A 25,198-nucleotide genomic window follows, 5' to 3' on the forward strand; every position below is an offset into this window, starting at 1 on the left:
CAAGGAAAGCAAAAATCTAAATTTAAAATGAATATGAAAGCTTTAAGGACTTTCTTTAGATACTTTAAAAGGAGCAAAATAAATTATTCTTTTAGAATAACTTTAAAGAACCCAAGTAAGTCCTCCTTGGGTCTGTTTTGGATTATTGTCACTAATTTTCATAGAAGGTAGTTACTGTTTTACAAGAATGAATCATTTGGACAGCCATTTTTTTTCTAGTAACTTGGATGTGCATATTGAATCATTTTACCATGCATTTCAAAGTTTAAGCTACTGTTGTATTATGGCAGTCTATCTAAATAACTTTTCCTTTTCTTTAAAAAGCTGCTAGGCAAACTGATACTCCAGGACCTGCTCCAGCAAGCAAATCATCATCGCTGGGCAGTTTCTATCATCTTCCATCATATCTCAAGTTATATGATGTCTTAAAAGCTACCCATGCTAACTATAAGGTACAAGACAATATCATTTGGGTAAATGTGGTATGTAAAATACAAGAGTAAACATTTTTTTGGCTAGTGTTACAGGACTGTAACTTACTTTTCTTTCATCTTGAAGTATGAAGTTTATTTCTCAGTATGGGTACACACGTGCCCTGTGCGCTCGGATTTGTCCAGAAGCATCTTTTTGGGGTTCTGCTTGTCCCTTGAGTCTCCTATAAAGATGTAAAGGATCCTCAGCTGGAGAAATCTCAGGAGGCAGGTGGAGAAAAGAGTACTGAAACTTTGAGGGAAAGATTTAGATCTCCATAAGGTCATATGCTGAACAGCTGGAAATACCTTTGAATGGCCTTTGGGAAGAGTCTCTCTGGCACCCTTCCAGTCGTCAGTCACTGTTCTAAGGCGAGTGTCAGCAAGCTTTTAACAATGTTGGGCTGCTGCTTGCAACCCAGCCACTACAATTACAGATGGGGTCATAAACAGCTCAAAGCTCCTAATTCACCTGAACCTGCAGTTAATGGGGAGAGGGAGGAGTAGGAGGGACTGACTGCACCACAGCTCCATCATAACTGTCCCTGAGATCTTGCCTGTTGTTGAGACAAGTGGAGGCTGTTTGTAGCCTGAACTAGGGTTAGGTTGCTCTGGTTTAACTTGCACTTACCATAAGGCAGTTGTTACTACCTGTGGCCACAGGTAATGGTAATGGGGTGGCAGTTTACCACCTCAGCAGCACTCTAGTAACTGTTCATATGTCTGCTTCTACCCCACAGTAAGTGAAAGCTGCACCAGGATAACTGGCCCCCATTTCATCTGGGGATAAACTGCCCTGGCTTGACTCTCATCCCAGGGTGAGAATTTGTACAGGGCACAGTTACTGCTGAGCAGCTCAGGTACAGTAAATTCCTTCCTGCTGTTAATTGCAGGTAAAGGGACAGTGATAACTGCACAGAAGTGCCAGCAGAGTACCAGTGTTGTAGACAGGATAGTCCAGGAACCGTGCAAGATGTAAGGTTTTCTTGGTGTTATCTTTTGTTGAACCACCCATATCATTGGGAGAGCTGAACATACTTTTGGGCAGTGCTATGCAGATGAAAAGAATAATTGGACTAAAAATGTTTGGGAACCACTCTTGAATCAACTGAGGAGCTCTTACAAATGACAGTTACTGACTGAATAGCACTAGTGGGGGCCAAAGACTGCTCTTTCCCAACAGCCATCTTGCCTGCCTTTTAATATTTACCTTTATACAATAAACTTGTTAGGTAGAAGTCTTTGGTTTTCCTCACTTTCTCACTTTCTGCCAAGGTCACACTGGATCTTCAGAACCCTAATGAAAAGTTTGGATGTTTCCTGCGATCTGCTTTGGATGTCCTCTCTCAAATTTTGGAACTTGCAACTCTTCAAGACATTGGGAAGGTGTGTAGTTTAGGTTCAGAAATTAGACACATTTGTAATATTTGGAGGGAAGTGAATGCTACTCCATAGATAAACCGAAGACTAGCACCACAACAACCTATCTTCCCAGGAATCAAAACTTGCTCACACATCAAGAAAAAGAACTGAAGAAACACTGGGTCACAATGACATCACTTGGTGTCTTCAGTTGTCACAAGGTGCATGAGTTCACTTTTAATCATGAACTTCATGTCACATGCTATAGCTAAGTATGAAGATTGTTGCTGGTCCAAACTGTCACGTAGGTGGAATTAATATTTCTAAAATTTCTGATCATCGTTCCAAGGACACTGCCTTTGAAAGTCTTGATGGTTTTGAAAGTGTTTAATTGTTAGCATGCTGGGTAGCATAGTAAATGAATCATAATGAAGGGATGTAGCTTAACTAATTAAATGCTGTTAGTAGGTTTGCTGTGTTGTCAGGTAGTAAAAAAGATGAAGTATTTTGGATAATTTAAGGGTAATACAGTGACTTTTTTTGTCCCTGTCGTTCTCACTTATTTACATAGTAGTTATATACTGTAATCCCATTAAGTGGAGAAAATCAGGAAGTTTCCTTTTAGTTTGATATTTTCTCTCCTTGTTTTAACTGAGTTAAACTAGTTGGGTCTTCTGTAAAGCCTTGTAAAAGGTGTTTGTGGCTTCATAGGTCACAGTGCCTAACTTTCAGGTGTCTGATCATTGGAATGGAATCCAAAGTGAGGTGCCTAGATTTTCATCTTCATACAGCACATTGGGGGAGTTGGTTGTTTCTAAAGGAGCCGTGATACAAAAACCTGTGTGCTGGGAAGCTGCCATCTAGAGCTACCCTACAGAAGGGGAGTGCTTGAACTCCTGCCATGCTAGAACTTAAGGGGCTGAGTCAAAGACCCAGGCTTCTCGAGGGCAGACACCTACAAGTGTTCTTTGAAGGTGCTGAGCAGGTCTCACTGTGCTGAAAACTTAAGTGCTAGAGAAGGGGTAAGGGCTGGTATTTGGTTGGACAACCTTATTATATAATAATTTAAGTAGCAATCACCCGGACAGTGGGGAACTAGGGTTACAAGCCTTCCTCAGTCTGACAGGGTTCAGATCTACTTCTACCTTCTGGGACAGTTCCTTAACCACTAGGCCTCAAGCCTTTTGCTGAAGTTGTTGTAGTTTGCAAGAAGAAATGCAAGTTTTATAAGGCCAGAAGAATATTGTATTTCCTCTGATACCTCATGCACCTTTGCCCACAAAATTAGCCAACCAAAGTTGTCATGCATGTTTTAAGCAAAGAAACTCTTCTTTTTGCAGTTGTGCTTTCTTGCCCACCCTTCCCAGCTGCATGCAGGAGGGGTGATGCCAGCTGCTTAGGCCATTCACTCTTCCCTTGCAAGTTCCACTACTCAAGCTTGAACCCTGTCACAGCTACTCAGCCAAAAGCTGCTGCCAGTTAGCAGTGGCTACAATGAGGTTGAAGCTTGAGCTGTGGAGCTTGCAAGGAGAGAAGGACACGGAAGAGTAGATTCTCTTCCTGTTCCGTGCGGCCTCCGGCCATGGCTCTGGAAAAATCTTTTTTTCTTCATACTGCCTTTCCAAAACAAGGTGTCTGTCTTACGTGAGGGGGTGTAGGTTTTTTTTTGTTTTGTTTTAGAAAGCACAGTAAGCAAGAGAGCCTGACTAGCCTGAAGAACCGATGATGGCAGCAGTTGGTGGGCAGCAAGCAAGGGCATTCATCTAAGGGGAGAGGCCATCCTGTAGTCCAGGAGTTGGCAGGAATTTTAGCCAGAGTGCCAAAAACACCCCAACCCTGACCCATGCCTTGACTTGGCATTTCAGAGGCAGCCTGCAGAGGGGCTGTGAGGGATGTGATCCTCATTGCTGGCATGCACACCTCTGGGTGGACAGTGGGGGAGGGACTGGGGTTGTGCTGCCCCAGCTCCTTCTCCACACTGTGCCAAGGCATGCATGCAGTTGTTGCTGGCACAGAGCTGCTGCCAGGGCTCTAGAGCCCAATGCAGCTGTGTCTGCATCCTGCCTGCTGCAGCTGCCCAGAGCCCAGGCCAGTGGTGGAAAGCAGCCAGGAGGCTGCAGACAGCTTCACTGGGCTCTGGAGCCTCAGCCAGGCTCCACAGTAGCTGTGGGTTCATGCGTGCCTCCAAGCAGAGTGCCTGGGAAGGGCACCACAACCCTGGCCCCTCCCCCTCCATACACCCAGAGGTGTGCATGCAGCTGTGGCTGCCACGGAGCTCAGTGAAGCTGCTTGCAGCCTCCCAGCTGCCTGCTGCGAGCAGCCTGTGCTCCATGGTGGCAGTTGCCCAGAGCCTGGGCCAGCTGTGGCATGCTGAGCCAAATGGCCTTGTGTGCCATGATCTGACACATGTGCCAGGGGTGGCTTACCCCTGCTGTAAACATGATTCCTTAGATTGTTTTTAAAATGTATATTAAGAATTCATGAGATAAAAAAACAAATGCTCCCTTAGAGCAGGAACCAAGGAGACACAGGTGCTACTCTGCCTAGTTTATGGGTCTTAGTGGGGCTTGGGCAGGAGTTGGGTGCCTAATTGCTCATATTGTGAAGTCTTGGGCATGTGCACAACAGGGAATTGCAGGCATCTGTCCTCTGGACTGTAATTGAGTCTCAGAGTTAGTTTAACTCCCTGGACAATACATGGGGAAAGTTAAGTGTCTTTCAGCTTAGGGGGAGGTGCTTTGTGAGTTTTGAGGCCTTCAGGATTTGGTGGCTGTTGAGCATTTTTGGACCAAAGCCCATTTTCTGGAACCTAAGTCTGTCTGGCCTCAAAATATTACATTTTTACAATGTCCTTGCAATTCTTTTCTCAGATTGCTGGTGTATCTTTCCAGTCTTTAAGCTTGCTCTTTTTTCTGTATTAAGAATTAAGCCAATAAGGTTTTACTTCCTGGAAAAAATGATTACATTACTGTTTTTCTTTTTCCTTTTAACTTTTTTTTTTTTTTTAGTGTGTTGAAGAGATTTTGGGGTATTTGAAATCCTGCTTCAGTAGAGAACCAATGATGGCAACAGTTTGCGTGCAGCAAGTAAGGAGTAATTTTTATTTGCATTTTGGGTAGAATTATTTTGGAGGGTGCACTCTGTTCACTACTTTCTTCCTAAGGAAGACATGGGGAGGGAAACTACTTTTGGGAGAACTTGCAGTTCAGTATAAAGCAGATCTTTTTATGTTGCTTTCATTGATGCTTTATGTAATTTTGTTTTGGAGCTCCTTCTGCCATTAGAGTAGTTTTTCTAAACAGCTGTCATGTGCTGTGAGACTAGACAGTCATCTTGCTGGGGTCACCTGACTCCTAGTTATCTTTCCTGCTTGGTGCATGGGGCTGGACCCGATCTTCCAAGGTCCTTCCGGCCTTACAATCTATGAAGTTACTCCATTTACCTGGGTGGAAAGCAGATTTAAGAGATGTCAGGAAACCTATTTTACAGAACTGGAGGGGGCTTTGAGAGATCTAAGTACTATGCTTTTTCATAGACTAGTTTAAGCCACTTAGGCTTCAGGGGGAAGAACTAAGCCTTCGTAGCTTCCTCTCAAGTGAAACTGAATGCTTTTGCATTTCTGATAATCAGCAGATTCCTGTTATCACTCTGAAGATAATACTTGGCTCACTAAGAGGTTGTGTGGCTTAATTCATTGAGAATACTTTTATGCTTGGTTTGAAGGCTATAGAAGTATGAAATTTTAGATTTTACAACACTTTTAATTTTGCACATTTAATCTTTTGAACTTACAAAATTTCCTGGTGTGTTGTTATTGTGGCTTGTCTGGTACCTGTTTTATTTTTCAGTTTAAGAAAATATAGTACACTAGTTTAAATTAATCTATTATCCAGTCATACAATTGATGCAGTAGGGAAGTCCCTTACTGAACCTTAAGGCCACTAAGAGATGTTAAAGAGAAGGTGTGATGGGGTCTGATGCGTGATTCCAACAATTGTTCTTTCTGCATGGCAGGAGGCATGATGGTGAGATCGAGCATCAGATCCAATCATACCATGTTGCCAGTGCAGGAGGAGCCTGTGGTCATGCTCCCAGGCACCGTTGCACCAGCAGTCTTTACTCTCAGGGCCCTGCCAGTGATTGGGGCTCCCAGCCAGGAGAGCTCATCTTGCTCCTGAGGCTGAGCTCCATAAACTGGGAGCACTGGCCACACATTTAGTTAAAGGTGTGATAGGAACCAGCCACAAAGTTTTTACACATTTTATGTAATAACTTTGTCACATTCTTGGTTTTATCACCCCATTAATTGAATGAATGTGTGGCCATGTCACTACTTAAGATGCAGTTAACCAGTTCATAGTGTCTTAAGTGTAATGTGTGTGAGGGGCTTAAGTCTCCTAAGACATGTTTTTATGCCCACTCCACTTGGGTTCAACAGTGTCTTTAGTCATCCTAGCACTGCTAAGTGAATGGAAAGAAATCAAATGTGCCTACACCCATGTAGGCCATCTTTTGTAAGGTTGATGCAAAGAAAAACGAAGTTATGTTTTTGGTTATGGAAGACTTGGGCCAGTGTGAACTAATGACAGAGCTGAAATTTCTCTCCCAGTGAAAACATACAACTCTCCACCCCCAAAGGAAAAAGCAAAAAAAATCATAAACCTGCCAACCAGCCCATTTTAAAAATCTCTAAACAATAATTATCTTTCTCAGGACTAGATTAATTGCAAGTAATCTTTTTTTTTTCTCTCCCCTGAATGTTGCTTTCTTCATGGCTGACTAGGATTCTCAGCAACAAATAAGAATCTTCACCTGGTTTAACACCTAATAATGAGCCATAAGATGCAATTCATTTGTGAAGTAAACAGCTACCGGAAACCACATTTAAAATAAGAACAGATTCCAAAACAGTTACCAAAATTAATGTAGAATACATACTTAGGTTGGGAACTTATTTTAGCCAAAGGCCTATTCCAGTTTAGAAAAGTTAAGTTTAGCTTTTAGGCTTGTACAAGCTCAGAATAATTTTATGACTTGATTATTCTAAAACCATGGGAAGGAATAGGGATGAGAGGGGAGGGGAGGGATGTCATACTTTAACTGATCACTTTACTGGTTTAAAGATTTGGGGATTATTAATTTAAACTGTTTTCATGTCTGCAAGAAAACATTGTTGTGCACTTTTTTTTCTGTACTTTTAATGGTACTTTCAGCCTTTCTCTTGCACAGTTGGAAAAAAATTAAGATTGCAATGTGACAGTTTCATTCATAAAATGATTTCTGGGAGGATGGCACTCAAGCTATATTGTTCCAGAAATGCTAACTATTTTTTTCCCCCAAACTTTTCCTTAGTTGCTGAAGACTTTATTTGGGACAAACTTGGCATCTCAATACGATGGCTTGTCTTCCAACCCCAGCAAATCTCAAGGCAAAGCTCAGCGCTTAGGCTCTTCAAATTTAAGGCCTGGCCTTTATCATTATTGCTTCATGGCACCGTATACACACTTTACGCAGGCACTTGCTGATGCTAGTCTAAGGAACATGGTACAGGCTGAGCAGGAACATGATGCCTCAGGGTAATTTATTCTTTTCCTTTGTGGTATAGTGAGCTATCTTGAGCTTTTGTTTCCGTGGGACACAGTAAATCCTAATACAGTTAAGAGTACTGAACTCTTGTGAAATATTTAAATTAGTTTTTCACATTGAAATTTCAGTATGAAGATCAATTGTCAAAAGCTATCACTTTTCTATTGTATTTAAAGTGGTATACCTTATCATTGGGTTTGTTAACTTGAGCTCTGGTATAATCTTGGATTTTGGGTAGCACAGAAGTACTTCACGAATAAGTCACACTAGAAAATTATATTATATAATTACAAAAGCTATTCATTTTTTATATTTATGTTTATATTATAGTAGGATAATAATTACTCATATTTAAGATAGCTTTTATTGTTCACATATTGGTGTTTTAGTGGCCTGAGCAGAAAGGCAAAGGAATAATTTTTTTTTCTCACTCCTAGGTAGGCAGGTTGTGCAGAACAGGCTGCAAATGTTGTTGGAACAAAGTAGGAAAGCGCATTACTGTATTACAGTTACCCTTGATGGACAGTATGTCTTGCAGATGAAAACTGGGAAACGTGTATATGCCTACGTTCTCCAAAATACTTGCAGCTTTAATGGTAAACAAAATGTGTGCATGTGAAGCTTCTCAAGCTTTTTCTTTTGTTTTACTCTGTTTTGATAGATGGTTTGATGTACTGCAGAAAGTTTCAACACAACTGAAAACTAGCATTTCAAGTGTAACAAAACATCGTGCTGACAAGGTAATTAAAATGTATACATGTTTTTCCTTTTCCATTCAAATTAGTTGTTCAGCAGTTTCACTTTGAATTGGAATACCATAAAAATGATTGATAGATGTCTTTTAACCTTTTATTTTCTTCTTTTTTTTATAGAATGCTATTCACAATCACATCCGCTTATTTGAACCTCTTGTCATAAAAGCGTTAAAGCAGTACACTACAACAACATCTGTACAGCTGCAGAGGCAGGTTTTAGACCTGCTTGCACAACTCGTTCAACTACGGGTTAACTACTGTCTTCTAGATTCAGATCAGGTTAGTTACTCCTTTCATTTTTGCCGGTTTTTAGTAGATTAAAGGGTCGATGCTGTGGGTGCCGAGTATAGCCGGAATGGGGCCGCGATGGAGTGGAATTAGGCACAAACGCGTACTGGTTGAATTGAAAAAGAACTTTACTTACAAACTGACGTACAGGGACTTGCGTCGATGCACACAGTGTAGGCACGCTCCGTACAGGTTACAAACAAAAGAGAAAACCGGGTGGCACACCAATGTTTTCCGAGGGTGAGGGGTACGTCGGGACGGTCGTCGATGGGGACTGGTTGGTGGTTGATCAGGCCTCCAATTTTGCTCCAAGGTACACAAGGAACTCGTTCCCAATGTACGTGCGGAGTTCTCCGACTTGGGCAGAAACTACCCAAGCTTTTATACGGCTAGTGAGCCAATTGCTAGCCACCGGGTATGAATAATTTACAATGAGCCAATCGGTAGCATGCATCCAAACGGTGCAACTGCTAGTTTTGGTGGGAGCTGATCACTGCACCAAGACTTTTCCCGCCGTAGCGAGGCGTCTCTTGCACCGAGTACTTGCATCGTGCTAAGAATTCTGCTGTGTCAAGGCACTTTTAATTACTAAGTACAGACAATTGCCAGGTTAAAATGTTTAATTATTTAAAGGAAGATGCATAATACTTGTCCTACCAATAGGAGTGTCATTTTCCAAAACAGGGATTTATGATGGAATTTTATGGAATAAATTTTTCTCAAGGTGAAGATTATGATCTTTCTCATCGGGTTCACTTTCTGGCTATCATACACTAGTAAATGGGTGTATGTTTTGTTTTTTTTTTTAATTTCCAAAAACATTAATTTATAAACATTTTATCAAAAACTTCAGAGAGGGAATGGCATGTAGATAACACCAAATGACTGCGTGAAATGAACTTTGATAAATATGCGTTGTAAATGCACGTAGGAAAAAATGGTAATCGGTATTACTTTCTATTTAGTTGAAATAAACAAAGTTGATGATTGATTTAACCACTGAAAATGCTTGGCCCTCTGCTGGTTCACAGAATTTTCCTATTCAGAGCTTAGCTTGTAAACGCTGTGTTAATAAGTAGCAGAGCTGACTCCACTAAAATGATTTTTTGTTATAAAGGAAAAAACATTGCCTAGATAATTGTGTAGGACTGTTCCTTCAAGACATGTCCCAGGGCCCTGTGCGAACTGATGTTTTTTAATTTCCTTATGTTTTTTCCTTAGTGCTTTTAGTTAGAAATTAGTGAGACCTGTTTTTGTTTGCTGTATGCAGTTCTTGATGCTTACTTTTTATCCTTTTGTAGGTGTTCATTGGATTTGTGCTAAAGCAGTTTGAATACATTGAAGTAGGACAGTTCAGGTATGGGATATCAATTTGGCAAATAATATTCATAAATATGATGGGAAACGCTATACAAAGCTGTACTTTGTGTGTCTTGATGCAGTTTGCATTACTGTGTCATCTGTAGTATAGAGAGAGGTCTCTTGTTTTACGTTCATTTAGTCTACAAGGTGCAAATCTACTCTGCCATCTACTGTACAGATCACGGGTTACTACATATTTCTACAATGCTTCTAAGACAGTTTTTTCAACCCATGAGTTGTGACTTAAAAGTGGATCGCAATATAGGAAGGGGTTGCAAGCAAAGTTTAAAAATGGATCAACAAATTTAAAAAGTGGATTCTCCTTTAAAGGAAAAAAAAAAGGGAAACCATGGGTTTCCCCTTGCAGGATAAGAGTTCCAGCCTGCAGGGGGCTGCTTGGGGCTGAGGGGTGTGGGAGGAGGATGATCAGATGGGGGTGGGGCACCATGTGCACGTCACAGCCAGGCAGCCTGGAGAGCAGTTCCCCATCGGTAAGTCTGTGGGGTGGGGCAGCATAGGCGATGCATGGGGTAGGGCACATGTCCCACCCAGATCTGTGCACTGGCAGTGAACACAGGGCTGATTGTGCACACACATGCATTAGTTCTGGTATTTATATGAATGGAACATTTTAGTAACTGAACTACTATTGAGAAATTCAGAAAAATAATTTTTAAATACTAATTTTTAAGAGGTACAAACAATTGAAATACTGTTCATAAACAGTCTGTTTATGAACTTTCTATGAAACCATAAATGATTATCGTTCTTCTGAGTAGGGCTTGCTTGTATGTATCAAATAAAAGGTTTTGTGTATTGACACCTTCTCTTTTCTTTTTTCAAGGGAGTCTGAGGCAATTATTCCTAATATTTTTTTCTTCTTGGTATTATTGTCTTATGAGCGATATCACTCCAAGCAGATAATAGGAATTCCAAAGATCATTCAGCTATGTGATGGTATCATGGCCAGTGGAAGGAAAGCTGTTACACATGGTAAGTTAAAAAAAATAAAATAGTGGAACTGATACCAATTCGGTAATAATTAAACACAATGTGCTAAGGAAATCTGGGTGTATACTGATTGGTCCAGAAACCATTTTTGCTTAGTTTTCTTAGTTTTATTGTTGTACTCTTAAAACTTTTTTCACATATTAAAATAGTATCAGTGTAACCCCTTTAAAAAAAGTATATTTGCGTCTAATAAAATTTGTCACATTTATATGTAATTGTCAATTTCTACTTAAAGTAATTCAAGTACAAGGAGTTTATAAATTTACAGTATGCTTGAGCAGTGAGGGAGAGTCTTGTGTACCATCTGTCTTGTTCTACCAAGTACTTGTTTATTGTCTTTTGCTTTCTCATAAATTCTTTGAATTAATAGTGTCTGCCTTAACGTTTGGTTTAAACAGGCAGCTCTTAGTTGGTTGCAAGGGTATTTATTGCCTATTAGATATTCAACATAATTATTTTGTCAGCTCTGTACAATACAAAGCAAGCAGACACAAAGGCAGATTACAAATTGGATTTAAATGTTTTTCTTCAAATCTTCGTAAAATTGCACATTTATAGAGTATATGTCTGTCTAGCTGTCTATCTATAAAACACATAAAGGAATTATTTAAAATGTGTGTGTAAACACATAATATAATGTAAAAGCTATTGAAATACATAATTTCTTAAAATATGTAGAGGTTTTTTAGGAATCTGATTTGAAATGACTAAAAACAACAGTTTTAAAGAACAAGAATGCTGTTTATTAGGGTTTATCTGTTATTTGAATAGTATAGTGGTAGTAAATTACCACAATGTTTTTTACTTTTGGAAAAAAGAATATGGAAAACCTTATTCTAGAGATTTTAGGGAAGCTTGTGTAGATTGTGCTAAGAAAGGTACACCTTTCTAAAACACATCTAATACTAGCAATAATGGCCAGATATGCCTGCAACTTGGCTTCTGCTTTATAGGGATTTAAGGAACAAGAGTTATAGTACTTACATGGTTTGTTTGGTTCCCCCCCCCGACATTTATAGTAGCTTGTCTCTAGCATGTTGACCACTAATAGCAGAAAAGTTGTGCGGGAATCAAACGACTAGAATTTTCTGCTGAATCTTTTGCGTATACTACTGAAATATGAAATTTGAGAATATTTTTCTTTTTAGCTATACCAGCTCTGCAACCCATTGTCCATGATCTCTTTGTATTAAGAGGAACAAATAAAGCTGATGCTGGAAAAGAACTAGAAACACAGAAAGAAGTGGTAGTGTCAATGTTACTGAGACTCATCCAATACCATCAGGTGAGATAAGAGAACAAAGACAAAGCTAGTATTGTGTATGATTTATGGTATGTATTATCGTTTAGACTGGCCATACTAAAAAGCTTTCAGCAACCGTTGCTCTATTCTGCATGAATCCTCAGTAGTTGGGTATTGTATTGTAAGTTTTCTGACATGATAGGGTAAAGTATTCTGTTTTTTAACTGGGGCCATGCTCCATGTCCCAGGCTGGAGTAAGAATGGCACTTGCTAGCATGGAGCAAAGGTAATGGCTGGGGAGGGGGGATGAGGCTGCAAAGAGGGTGGAGGCACATCGGGAGGGAGCAGGTGGTGGGGGGGGGGTGGGAACAGTAGTGGGGCAGGTACAAGGTGGGGACAGGTGGAAGGGGGGCAGGCACAAGGTGGGGAGTAGGCAGTAGGGGCAAGATGTCTTCCCCCCCCCCAAACTGCTGCCTCTCCACATAACCTGCCCCCTACCACCTGTCCCCCACTGCTCCTTTTACTGCCTCCCCCATCACTTGTTCCCTGATGTTCCACTACTTTCTCTGCTGCAGTTCTGGTGGGGATGAATTTAAGAAAATCCTCCAATTAGTCTATACATGGAAAATTATAACAAACTTAGATTCTGTACATGGAAAACTAATAATTATTGAGTGGTCATCTTAAAGTAGGGATGTGTTGGATTCAGGTAAATATGGTAATTTGTTCATAGCATGTAGTGGAATTAAACTAGTGATTCTTAACCAGGGTACCTCAGCAGCCTGGGGGGCACCTGGGGTACTTTGAGATTCTTTTAAGGGTGCCGTGCAATATTAGCACTTTTAGGTGTTTAAATATCTACACATAATTTCACCAGATAAACCCAAAGATTTCAAATAGAAATCTATAGTGTCAAAAACGTTCTGACATGTTGCATTGTTTTTGAGTTCTCTGCCACAGAGTAATTGCTCTATTATGTTTATGTAGTCACAAAATGAGTGAAACCTAAGAGCAGGCATTTGAGTTTAAGGAGGCTGAGATTGACTGAAGTAGATTGGCTATAAAAGCTCATACCTCTGAAATTATAGTAATAGCCTCCAAGGTGCCACCCTGCCCTACCACATTTTTTTAGTTGAAATTCATCTAGTTTTGGTATGTTACTCTTGTGCATGTTAATGATCAGTGTACCTTTTTAAGAACAGTTGGAAAGAGAACTCTTTCTAATGTAGTTCAGGTATAGTTTGCTAGAAATATGCCAGGGTTCAGGTACAGATTTAGTTTCTGAAGTTAGATTATTCTTTGCCATTACTTTTAATTTTCATCTTGAGTAATAAAGTGTTTAGAGCAATTTCATGTAATGAGAAAATGTCCATTCATAATGTGAAATAATTAGCGCTGTAAACATGAATACAGTTGAGGTTACAAGAGTTGTGAGCCAGATCCCCTTCTGATATGTGAAGAGTCCCCAACCATATATCTGCTTTTTTGCTGCTTAATCATGCCTTTACATCTCTCATTGTCTTACTGTTGGAGTAACTACTTGAGAAGAACCATGGATTTAAAAAGCAGAACAGTTGCTCTTAATTCAATGGTGATCAACCTGTAAGCCCCATGAGCCAGATTGGGCTGGATCCTGCATGTCAGATCTGGCTGCAGACTGATCATATAGCCCAAACACATGGGGCTTTCCATGGATCCAGAAATTTGGTGGGAGGGGGGAGCAGTTACAATGATAATTGCCATTGTTTAAGTAGCCTCATCAGTTAAAGCTGTTACCACACCCCTGCCACCTCAGGTGGGATCCCCCCGCTGACTGCCCACCATGACATGGGCTGGGTGACATGGCCCAAAGAGCCAGACCTGTCTTGAGAACTGACTGTAGGTTGAGCTCTACTGCTTTTTTTTTTTTTTAAGTACAGTATGTAAAAGATACTGGAAATGGTTATTTTATCATAATTTAATAATGGAGGAAGGTGTTTTTAAATGTCATCCAGAACCTTTTTGTTGTTTTGTAGTTTATTCTCCCCAGTCATGTATTCTCTTTCTAGGGTTTTAAGATTTAACTTGATAAATCACCTTTCTGAAACATCTCATAGTTTGTTTTGTTTTCTTCTAATTGTAATATTTAAATAAAGTGCATGGCATTTTTATTGATTTTTGTCCCTTCGCTTTTTTTTTTTTCTTCAGGTGCTGGAGATGTTCATCCTAGTACTGCAGCAGTGTCACAAAGAGAATGAAGACAAATGGAAAAGGCTGTCCCGGCAAATAGCAGACATTATTCTCCCAATGCTTGCAAAGCAACAGGTTATTGTCCAGCTTTTCTAATTTTACAATATGAAAACAATGTTTCAAACTTTGCAGGTAAAGTAACTTGTATATAATATAATAATATAGACTTCTCTGTCAGTAAGTCCATCTCTGTTCAAGATATGATGTGACTTGCCCTAAGGCTTCACTCTAAACAGGCTTATTTGACCCAGGAATACAGGATCATGTTCTTTTTCAGCTGTAGTACCTGGGGAGGTGAGGGAGAGGGGTGGTACGCGCATGCTGTGTGTGGCTGTGAGAGGCAGGGGTGACGTTGCTGCTGTTGGCTGTGATAAGAGTTTAAAAGATATAACCAACCTACTGAAGACATCCTTTCTTACATCAGTGTCAAGAGATATAACACCTGCTTTGCTCACTTTCCTCTTAATCGTGTCGTAGCTTCAGTTTACTTCTCAGCGTTAGCAAAATTAGACTTGGGGTTGTTTTTTTTTTTTGCCTGCTTGTGTTCATAAGTCTTGTTTTCTTTGTCTTTTTCTCATCTGCCTACTGTTTATTATGGAGGATTCCAAATCACCCGTCTTCAAGAGCTGTCCATTATGTAGCTTTATCATGCTAGTAAATGATAGCCATGCTTGCTCTTCTATTTTCCTGGGGGAGAGGCACATAACTAAGTGCTATTTTGTATGTTGCTCATTTTCAAAAAGAACTTTGGAAAACAATAATGCAAAATTGAAATTGTGTGCTGGAAAAGCCCAAATGGCTTTTGTATTGTGCCTAGTCAGAAGAACCCTAGGTTATCCTTGACATGTCTCCTGAGCCTTCTGCTTGCTCTCTCAGAGGAACCCCACTTCATTCTGAGCTCAGGAAAAAGGCCAAGGAGATATACCCAGGTCTGCTACAGACAAAATTAAGCCCCTTCTATCTGAGAGCACCTGAGACTAGCAATTAGTGAGTAAAGATGGCTCAGCAATAGCCTTTCTTCCTACATAACCATGGATACATGCCCTTTTGCTTCTTTGCAGCAGCAAACTAACTTAACTGCCAGTTTTCATTCTATCCCTACTCACTTGATCTTGGATCTTTATGGTTTTGGTCACTTCTGAGAGGGAATTGGGAGCTAAGGAGCTTGTCCACCCTCACTCATAGACTTAACTTCAAACTTATGTATCAGGGTTCATAACCTGGAGCTTTTTCTTGCTGGGATAGCAGGGCAGAGCCAGTTGAAACAGTTCATTTATGCCACAATGACTGTACCACATTGGTACTGCAACTATGTTGTACTTGTTAGTACTACCTAGGCTGAAACGTTCAGCTTTTGCAGATATCAAACCCTTACAGTATCATTAGAGATCCTGTTTCTGGCTAGGTCTTGAATATAGTCAGGTATTGAAGTCTTATCTGATGGTCATCTTCAGTTTGAAAAGTGACCTCTAAATCGGCTTTATCTCCACTTGACCTGGCACTAGAACTGGTATTGCAGACAAGAATTATTCTTTCCGAGGAAGAAGCCAACTCCTTGTCTGCCTGTTTCCCAGACCAAAGTTGTGACCTCTCTAGGTGGCTCAGCGAGACTTCATTAGAGAGTCTAGAGAGGCTTCCATCAAAGGACTCCAAAAAGAGGACAGGTATTTCAAAATATATCTTCTTTGTATGCTCTTCTCCAGTAAATTCTGGATTTATGCTATCTTACTGAACTCTGTACTAAAGTTTTCCAGCTGTGTGCCCAGACCCAGAGCCTCATCCCTGAGAGAGCAAATATAGCCAGCTCCATCTAGCACTTCAGATCTCTGAAGCGTGTCTAAAATCTCTCCCAACTGTGCAGTAAAAGATATCACCAGCGATATGCTTCTCCTGCATGTTTGGTGGACTATCACTGCTACAACAACATAGTTGAGGTAGTTTTAGAGTGGCCTTTCTTTAGGATTGACCTGAAATTCTGTCCTGGACCTGATGGAAAAATGTATTGACAGTAGTGTGGTCCTATGAAAAGATTTTTGGTCCCAGCAAACTGTGACGTTATGATCAGCTGTACTTCTAAGCCACTACAGAGTATTTTAAATGCATGAAAAACCTTACTAGTGCCTTTTCACCTGAAGGAATCTTCTCCTTTCCTGGAAAACTTTATCTTGGTTTTTACTATCCTTTCAACTGACTTGTCAATGAAAATAGCTTTTCTAGAGGCTGTTCCTTTTCCTAGGAGAGTAGGATAAATCCAGGCTTTCATGACTAGGAGAAATCCAGGCTTCTATACACCATATTCATTCATAAGAACATACTCTGTCCTCTTAGGTCCTTCTGCAAATTTCTTCCTTTGATGGTCTTGAATTTTTACCTTGGTTAGGCCACCTAGTTAAACAAGGGTATTGTACAAGAGACCTAGGGAGGGTATAGTCCTTTTATCTAGAAAGGAAAAAGTTGACATAATCTAGATTGTATATGCTTCTGCAAAAAGTGTTAAAAGACAAAATATGTCCAGTCAGAGTTGTGTGTTTCAGCTTGTATTCAGATTTACTGGGTCCGTCTACATGTGCCGTTAATGTGAAGCAATAAACTCTTGGGCCGTTTGAGCCAGAGTAAACTATGCCCAGGCACAACGTTTGCACATGTGCCCAGGACAGCAACAACTTGAGCCAGGGCAGAGCAGGCCTGGGCTGGCAGGGGTCATGGAGGGGGGTCAGCCCTGGGGCCTGCGTGTCGATATCGGAGGGGCTGGCTGGGGCATGAGTGTGCTGAAGTGCAGTAAATTACCCTGGCATAAGATAGTACCATCTTACGGCTGAGTTAAGTTGTTTACTGCAGCATAATACCACCACGTGTAGGAGGTGATGCTTTACTCCACAGCTATCTACTCTGTAGACTACTTTGTAGTCAAGTGCACATGTAGACAGCTAAGAATGTGTCCATTCCATTTAGGGCCCAGGTAGCTGCTGTCACTTGTTTGTATATTTTTGTCAACTGTTGTGCAGTGGCCTTTTTTACAAGCCATTTTAATGCAGAAATGAAGTAAATCTCGGAGGAAAGGCAGCAAGAGGGCACAGCAGCCCCCCTGGCTCTCCAGGGACCTAGCAGACCTCCTGAGGCTAAAAAGAAAGGCCTACAAAGGATGGAGGATGGGAGTCACCTCCAAGCAGGATTATTCTGCACTGGTCCGGTCCTGTAGGGAGCAGACCAGGAAAGCCAAGGCTGCAACTGAACTCCAGCTAGCTTTGAGCCTCAAGGACAATAAAAAGTCCTTTTTCAGATATGTGGGGAGCCGGAGAAAAAGCAGGGACAACGTCGGACCCCTGCTGAACCAGATGGGGCAACTGACAACTGACGCCCAGGAAAAAGCCAACCTATTAAATAGGTACTTTGCGTCGGTCTTTCATCAGCCCCATGGGACGCCCGTGCCTGCTACAGGGCCGGGAAGTCCGGGTGAGGGTGATCCCCTGCCCTCCATTAATGCTGACTTTGTGAAGGAACATCTTGAGAAGCTGGATACCTTCAAGTCAGCCGGCCCTGACAATCTTCACCCCAGGGTACTCAAGGAGCTGGCGAGCATCATAGCCCAGCCTCTAGCGCGGATCTTTGAAAACTCTTGGCGCTCTGGTGTAGTGCCCGAAGACTGGAAGAAGGCCAACGTGGTGCCTATCTTCAAGAAAGGGAGGAAAGTGGATCCGGCTAACTATAGGCCCATCAGCCTGACTTCTATCCCGGGGAAGATCTTAGAAAAGTTTATTAAGGAGGCCATCCTTAATGGACTGGCCGACGCCAACATCTTAAGGGATAGCCAGCACGGGTTTGTTGCGGGTAGGTCTTGCTTGACCAATCTCATTTCCTTCTACGACCAGGTGACCTATCACCTGGACAAGGGAGATGAGATTGATGTCATATATCTTGACTTCAACAAAGCCTTCGATCTGGTGTCCCATGATCGTCTCTTGGAGAAACTGGCCAATTGTCGCCTTGGGTCCCCCACGATCCGCTGGCTGGAAAATTGGCTCCGGGGTCGGACCCAGAGGGTAGTAATTGATGGAAGTCACTCATCGTGGTGTCCTGTGACCAGTGGGGTCCCCCAGGGCTCTGTCCTTGGACCCATACTGTTCAACATCTTCATTAACGATGTGGACACTGGAGTCAGAAGCGGACTGGCCAAGTTCGCCGATGACACCAAACTTTGGGGCAAAGCATCCACGCCAGAAGACAGGCGGGTGATCCAGGCTGACCTGGACAGGCTCAGCAAGTGGGCGGATGAGAATCTGATGGTGTTCAACGCCGATAAATGCAAGGTTCTCCACCTTGGGAAGAAAAACCCGCAGCATCCTTATAGGCTCGGCAGTGCTATGTTGGTTAGCACTATGGAAGAAAGAGACTTGGGGGTCATCATTGACCACAAGATGAACATGAGCCTGCAATGCAATGCTGCGGCTAGTAAAGCGACCAAAACGCTGGCTTGCATCCATAGATGCTTCTCAAGCAAATCCCGGGACGTCATTCTCCCCCTGTACTCGGCCTTAGTGAGGCCGCAGATGGAGTACTGCGTCCAGTTTTGGGCTCCACAATTCAAAAAGGATGTGGAGAAGCTTGAGAGAGTCCAGACAAGAGCCACGCGCATGATCAGGGGTCAGGGAAGCAGACCCTACGATGACAGGCTGAGAGCCCTGGGGCTCTTTAGCCTGGAAAAGCGCAGGCTCAGGGGTGATCTGATGGCCACCTACAAGTTTATCAGGGGTGATCACCAGTATCTAGGGGAACGTTTGTTCACCAGAGCGCCCCAAGGGATGACTAGTAGGTCGAATGGTCATAAACTACTACAAGATCGTTTCAGGCTGGACATAAGGAAGAATTTCTTTACTGTCCGAGCCCCCAAGGTCTGGAACAGCCTGCCGCCGGAGGTTGTTCAAGCGCCTTCATTGAACACCTTCAAGATGAAACTGGATGCTTATCTTGCTGGGATCCTATGACCCCAGCTGATGTCCTGCCCTTTGGGCGGGGGGCTGGACTCGATGATCTTCCGAGGTCCCTTCCAGCCCTAATGTCTATGAAATCTATGAAATAAAAATTCCTTAACACCATTTACTTGAAACTGCTTCTTAGCCCCCGTGGTGTTTTTAATGACTGGGAGGTACGTTTTTAGGTTTCTTGTTTGCTTTCCTGCTTGCTCACTCTCAACTTTTTTTTAGCAGTTATACATGGCAGTATTGAATATAGGTATTCCCAGGACCAGGATTACAGCAAAACTTGAAAGATTCAGCCATTACTGTTGTTTGTTTATTGTTGGCAGACATTAATTTCCATATGGAAAACTCACTGAAAACTAGTAAAGCAGAATAATTTGCCTAGCTGAAGTCTCAATGAGCAGCAGATAAGTCTCTTAATCAGTTCTTTAGCTTTTGCAAGCTTTTGGCTATCTGGGAACTTGGTTTCTGTGCAGACTGTGAAAACTGCAGAGTATAGGGACCTGTTGTGTCATTCTGTAATTCTGTTGATAAACTATATCAAGCTTCATCTTAATTTGTTAGGTTTCTTGTCCCCAGTGCTTCGTTTCTCAGCTGTCATGATTAGAAATTTTCTGATTTCTAGTATAAACTTATTCTTAGCCTAGTTATATCCATTTGTTCTTGTGTTGCTGTTGTCCGTTATTTTAAAAGAGTATTTCCCCTTTCCTAGTATTTTACCTCTCAGGATGTATTTGTAGTGAGCAGCCATAACCTCTCTCAGCTTCCATTTTGCAAGGTTAAAACAAGCCATGCTCTTCTACATTTTTCATTCATAAAACAGGCTCACTTCCCCCCTATTCAACTAGTAGAGCTTTTGTTACCTTCTCCAGTTTGAATTTATGAAGAATTTATTGAACATGGGTGACCAGAACTGAACATAAAATCCAGATGAGTTTGTGGTGTGCTGTGTAAGCCTTGTAAGAAAGGCTTCCTTTCCTTTTTGATCTCAAAACCAAAAGTTATAGCTTCAATATACGATTGGGGATAGAAGTCTTCCTGAACGTCTGAACTGCAGGAAGAACACAGTTAACTGGAAAAAAGTCTTCTGGACAGCAATTTTTAACCTAACACAAAGGATCAATATGTGAGAGCTCATTTCCTGTTTCTCCTTACTATTTTTGGATAGGCCTTGCATATAGCTGTAGCAAAGAGATGCTGTTTAGAATAGAAAAGTATAGTTGTAAAACCATGAAATTTAGCTGTAGAAGTCTGGGGTAGGAATTTAAACAGACTATCTTTCAACCTGCAGTTTTTAAGTTGGTGTTCCTTAATGCATACCTTCCCAATTGTTGCTTTGGTATCAAAACCAAAACTTAAATTTTGAGTAGTTTCCCAAAGATTCTATGTAGTAAAAAAAACAACATGTAAATGGTATTTTTTTTGTTTAAATGTTCCTAAAAGGTGGTGGTGATCTGTGTACTAAAGGATGCAACTATATTTATTCACTTAATACTTAATGGTTTTGATTTCTCTTGATTCTGCCCCTGAAATCAGTCTTATTGCATAAGAGCACACAAGCTTCACAGTTTAAAAAAAAAAAAAAGAACCAAAATGGTCATGCTAATTTTGCTGTTGTGTTCAGTAGTGCTCATGTGACTACTTTGTATTTTTTTTCCTTTTCAATAGATGCACATAGATTCCCACGAAGCTTTGGGAGTATTGAACACTTTATTTGAAATTTTGGCTCCTTCATCTCTCCGTCCCGTGGACATGCTGTTAAGGAGTATGTTTGTTACTCCCAAAACAATGGTGAGTGGTCAGTATTGTGGGTAAACAATGTAAATTTATGACTGCCTTTTATGGAGATTGTATATCAAGAAAAAAACAATCCTATATTTTCAAACATGGCAAAATAGTAGCAGGCATTAATATAAGCTTCTGCAACTTGTATAGCCTTTCCCAATTCTTGTTAACAAATTATCTTTAGTAGTTCCAGTGAATTCCAGTTCTACTGAAGTTACCAACCTGGTGCTGTTTGGCCAGAAAATTATACTTACGGGTTGACCATTTTCCCCCCTGTAATTCAAGGATGAGAAGGGGGGCGGGTGGGCATTGTTTCCCTACTTGTATAAGAGGAATTCCGTAGATTGGTTTATAGATCTTCTCTCATGTAAAAATTTAATCCCATTTTTGTATAACAATGAAAATCCCTTTATTTCATTTTTGAAAGATGGGTATGTTTTAACGAAACATTTTTCACAAAAGTAAGTGTTGCAGAAGTGTACATTCCCCTAATTGCACTCGAGTTGCAGAGCATCAAGGGGTCTTAAAGCTGACACGATTTTCATGAACTGTAAGTCTAAACTAGTTGCTGGGAAGCAAGGCTCTGGGAGATGAGAAGTCAGAAGAATTAAATGTTGTGTCTGCTTTGAACAAACCTCTTTTGAGTTGTTATATATTATTCTTGCAGTAGCTCTGTCTGAGGTGCAGTTGACATTAAAAGAATGAAAAGTGCTGAATTTCTTCTTGTGTGATTTTTTTGACTAGGCATCAGTGAGCACTGTTCAGCTATGGATATCTGGAATCCTTGCTATCCTCAGAGTTCTCATTTCTCAGTCAACAGAGGATATAGTTCTGTCTCGTATTCAAGAGCTTTCCTTCTCCCCATACTTAATCTCATGTCAAGCAATTGACAGACTACGGCACGGAGAGAATGTGTCCACTCCTGAAGACCAATTTGAGGTGAAACAGGCTAAGTATATGCCTGAAGAGACATTTTCCAGGTATGTTATCTGCTAACTTTATAGCCTTTTTGTATAACTTTTGGTGATGTATTGAAAAAAATAACCAGTAGTAACTAGACACAGCATCCAAAAATGTCTATATGTTACTTGTATAGAGGAGGAGCAGTGGTAAGCTGGGAAAGGAGCTTGTAGGGTAGAGTGGGCTGAGCTGCAGGTGGGTATCTCATGTCGGGGCGGGGGGGGGGGTGGGTGGGTGAGAAATGTCTTTGTTTTGGTCTTTTTTTGCAAGCTTAGTCAATAAGGCCAGGCATTGTAGGAAATTGAGGGGAAGTCCTGACCTCATTGAAGTCAGTGACACAAGTCTCACTGACTTCAGTGGAACCATAATTTCATCTTAGAAACTGACTCTTCTTTCTCACTTCCTTCAACCTGTCTTGTAATGTAGAAGGTATCTGATGATCCTAAATTTCAGGATTTTTACTTGTCAAAAGTAGAGGCCAGTAAGGAATTCCTTTGGATTGTTCACTACAGCTAAAGCTGGGGTGGTATTTTTTTGTTGTTGTTTGGTTGGTTTTTGACTGATGTTTCTGCTGGTGTTTTGAACTCTCCAAGGTTTTTTGATGGCTGATCTTGCTCTTCTGCTCAAGGTCATGCTGATTACCACATTCAGGGTCAGGAAGGAATTTTATTCCTTAAATCAGACTGGTATGAACTCTGGTGGCTTTTGTCTTCCTCTAGTGCAGGGCAGGGCGCATCTTAAGACCATAGCAGTCATTAAACAAATACTATCCAACTGCTTCATGCAGAGCATGGACACTGTATTTCCTCTTTTTTACCTATTACATGTTTTTTGGGGGGGGGTTCTTGTTTCTTTAGGTGTTTATGTAGGATTAAAGTGGTGGTTTGAGGATTATTTGCAAACTCCTGGGAATGGATTTAATGGCTCATGAGACTCCTTCTAATTCAGTTCCACACTGGAACTTAAGTGATAAATGGGCAGGATATCTTGAGTGACTTCCTTTCTTTACTTATGAAAATGAAAGGGTTACCTTTCTTTTTCAAACAATTAATTGGAATCAAGAACTGTCTTGAGGAGGAGGACTTTAGCAAAGCAAGTGAGAAAATTTGGAGAGAAGATAGTTGAAAATACTTTGGTTTTAACTGCAGAGGAAAAGGATCAGGATTCTTTTTTTTTTTTTTTTAACCACCTGAGTGAAGGTTTGAGAATCTCATGAGAAGAGTAGGGTCCAATTTACCTGCACCTTCCTTTGGTGAAGGAGGAGGATGGAGTTGCATTTAGACTGGGTCTTTGGAGATATAGGCCAATTTAGAATGGTTTGAACCTCCTAATTTATCCAGGTAAACTTTTGAAACAGTCCTCCTTGAACCAGTTCAGGTTTATTTGCAGACACTAGACTGTCACAAGTGTCTGGCCAGTCCTTCAGGCATCCTATACTGCACTGCTTCTCTCCCCGCCCCAACCCCTGCACGGCAGCTGACTACTCGGGTATGCATCCAGAACTCTTGCCCCAACCTGCATTGCCTGCACTTGACCCAGTCTGCCATCCTGGGCTGTTTTGGGTTCGGGGTGGCCTGGTGTGGTGGCAGGAGGGGAGGTACCTCTACTTCTGGGTTCCTGGGGTGTTGCATTCTCTGCAGTGCTGCCCCATGTCTCCCCAGCTTCTAAACAGCACTTTCCCCCAGCTGCTTGGTAGTTCCATTCCATTGGTGGCAGTTGACTAGGCTTTGGGGCATCCCAGCCTGATTTTAGATTGGGGGGTTGCCCAGGTGGGTAGAGGGGGCACCCCTGCTTCTGCATGCCCAGAAACCTGGACAGCCCCAAGTACCTAGCACTCCAGGAACACAGAAGCAGGCACTTTCTCACCTGGCTAATCCTAAGGAAAGTCTTATTAAGGCAGTAGCCTGAGCAAGAGATCTTGGGCATCCCCCCAGAGTGCCCAGCCTCCTGGTAAGGGAGAAGCAGGTATTCAGGTAGTTCTTCTACAACTAACCAGCCAGCCCTTTACTCCCAAATTCGCCTGTGATGCACCAAACTGGTACTTTGCCAGGAACGAAGTTAACTTGATGAGTGCCTAAAAGGAGACTATTCTACTGAGAAATCTTGGCTGTGTAGGTGTGGGCACCTCTCAGTTGTGACAGTTGTGAACCAGTTCCCAATCGGTGACATTCTTGAGATGGTTTGAATGTTATGTCTGTCTGCACCCTTAGAGGCTAATTGAGGAATGGTACAGGGTGAATTTGAGACTTGGCAGGTAGGCTTTTAATTTCATCCTTGGCTTTTGAATGATTATTCCATTGGCCATCTTCAGGTGATTTAATGCTGCTGCCTGCTAAGGATGTGGAAGCCACAGGGGGAGATGGTAGTGCTTGGTGGTACGGTGTTGGGGGTCCTCAAACTGGGATGAGAGCAAGATTTTGTGTAAGGTAGGAAACTGGTCATAATAGTCTAGTCTCAGTGCCTCTTATTTCATCTCTTATGTCTTGAGAGGCTGTCTGCTTCATGTTAAATGCAAGGTGGGCAATTTAATAAGATGGTTATCAGTGATTTTGATAGAGCTTGGGAGCTGTAGAACTAAGACTTTGGTCCATCCTCCCACTTTGAGGGGGGAAAATAAACACCGCAATTTTGATCAAATTCTGCTTTGAAAAATAAATTTGACTGAAGCCAAGAACATGATCCTTGGGGACAGAGGAAGAAAAAAGATTTAGGGGAGAACAATTGAAAAATACGTTCTGCAATATTATTTTTTTCAGGGAAACATTCCAAAGTTTAACTGAGTAGGAAAATACCAACTTGGAACAGATGAGAAAACAAGTACATGTGTTTTTGAGGGCTTTTTTTCTCACTGCTGTTTACAGCTTCCATAGGGAACAGTTCATGTTGATCTAGTTGGTTTATATTGATACTTTAAGTACATAAAATTAACAGAAGTACTGTGTGTGTTGTTTGTTTCTTTCTAGGTTCTTATTACAGCTAGTGGGCATTCTTCTGGAAGACATTGTGCATAAACAGTTGAAAGTGGATATGAATGAGCAGCAGCATACTTTCTATTGCCAAGAGCTGGGCACACTGCTTATGTGCCTTATACATATCTTCAAATCAGGTAATAATTTCAAAAAAGTTGTTTTGTAGCATAAGGGAAATTCTTCCTTGTTCTAAATCAGTTGT

General features: G+C 41.5%; 1 protein-coding gene across 4 annotated transcripts in view; it reads left to right on the forward strand.

Moving 5' to 3' along the window:
* Nucleotides 1-25,198, forward strand: part of HTT (huntingtin) — a 155,881-nt gene that overhangs the window by 68,487 nt on the left and 62,196 nt on the right. For all 4 annotated transcript variants that reach the window (XM_006262647.4, XM_019479067.2, XM_019479072.2 and 1 more), the window contains 13 exons: nucleotides 325-452; nucleotides 1,746-1,856; nucleotides 4,841-4,918; nucleotides 7,185-7,408; nucleotides 8,080-8,158; nucleotides 8,291-8,452; nucleotides 9,763-9,818; nucleotides 10,668-10,816; nucleotides 11,983-12,119; nucleotides 14,265-14,381; nucleotides 20,951-21,073; nucleotides 21,812-22,047; nucleotides 24,991-25,133. In XM_006262647.4, coding sequence (XP_006262709.1) covers nucleotides 325-452; nucleotides 1,746-1,856; nucleotides 4,841-4,918; nucleotides 7,185-7,408; nucleotides 8,080-8,158; nucleotides 8,291-8,452; nucleotides 9,763-9,818; nucleotides 10,668-10,816; nucleotides 11,983-12,119; nucleotides 14,265-14,381; nucleotides 20,951-21,073; nucleotides 21,812-22,047; nucleotides 24,991-25,133 — 1,743 coding nt within the window. The remainder of the gene's footprint in view (nucleotides 1-324; nucleotides 453-1,745; nucleotides 1,857-4,840; nucleotides 4,919-7,184; nucleotides 7,409-8,079; nucleotides 8,159-8,290; nucleotides 8,453-9,762; nucleotides 9,819-10,667; nucleotides 10,817-11,982; nucleotides 12,120-14,264; nucleotides 14,382-20,950; nucleotides 21,074-21,811; nucleotides 22,048-24,990; nucleotides 25,134-25,198) is intronic.

Source organism: Alligator mississippiensis, chromosome 2, assembly GCF_030867095.1.
Source record: "Alligator mississippiensis isolate rAllMis1 chromosome 2, rAllMis1, whole genome shotgun sequence".
Taxonomy (NCBI): domain Eukaryota; kingdom Metazoa; phylum Chordata; order Crocodylia; family Alligatoridae; genus Alligator; species Alligator mississippiensis.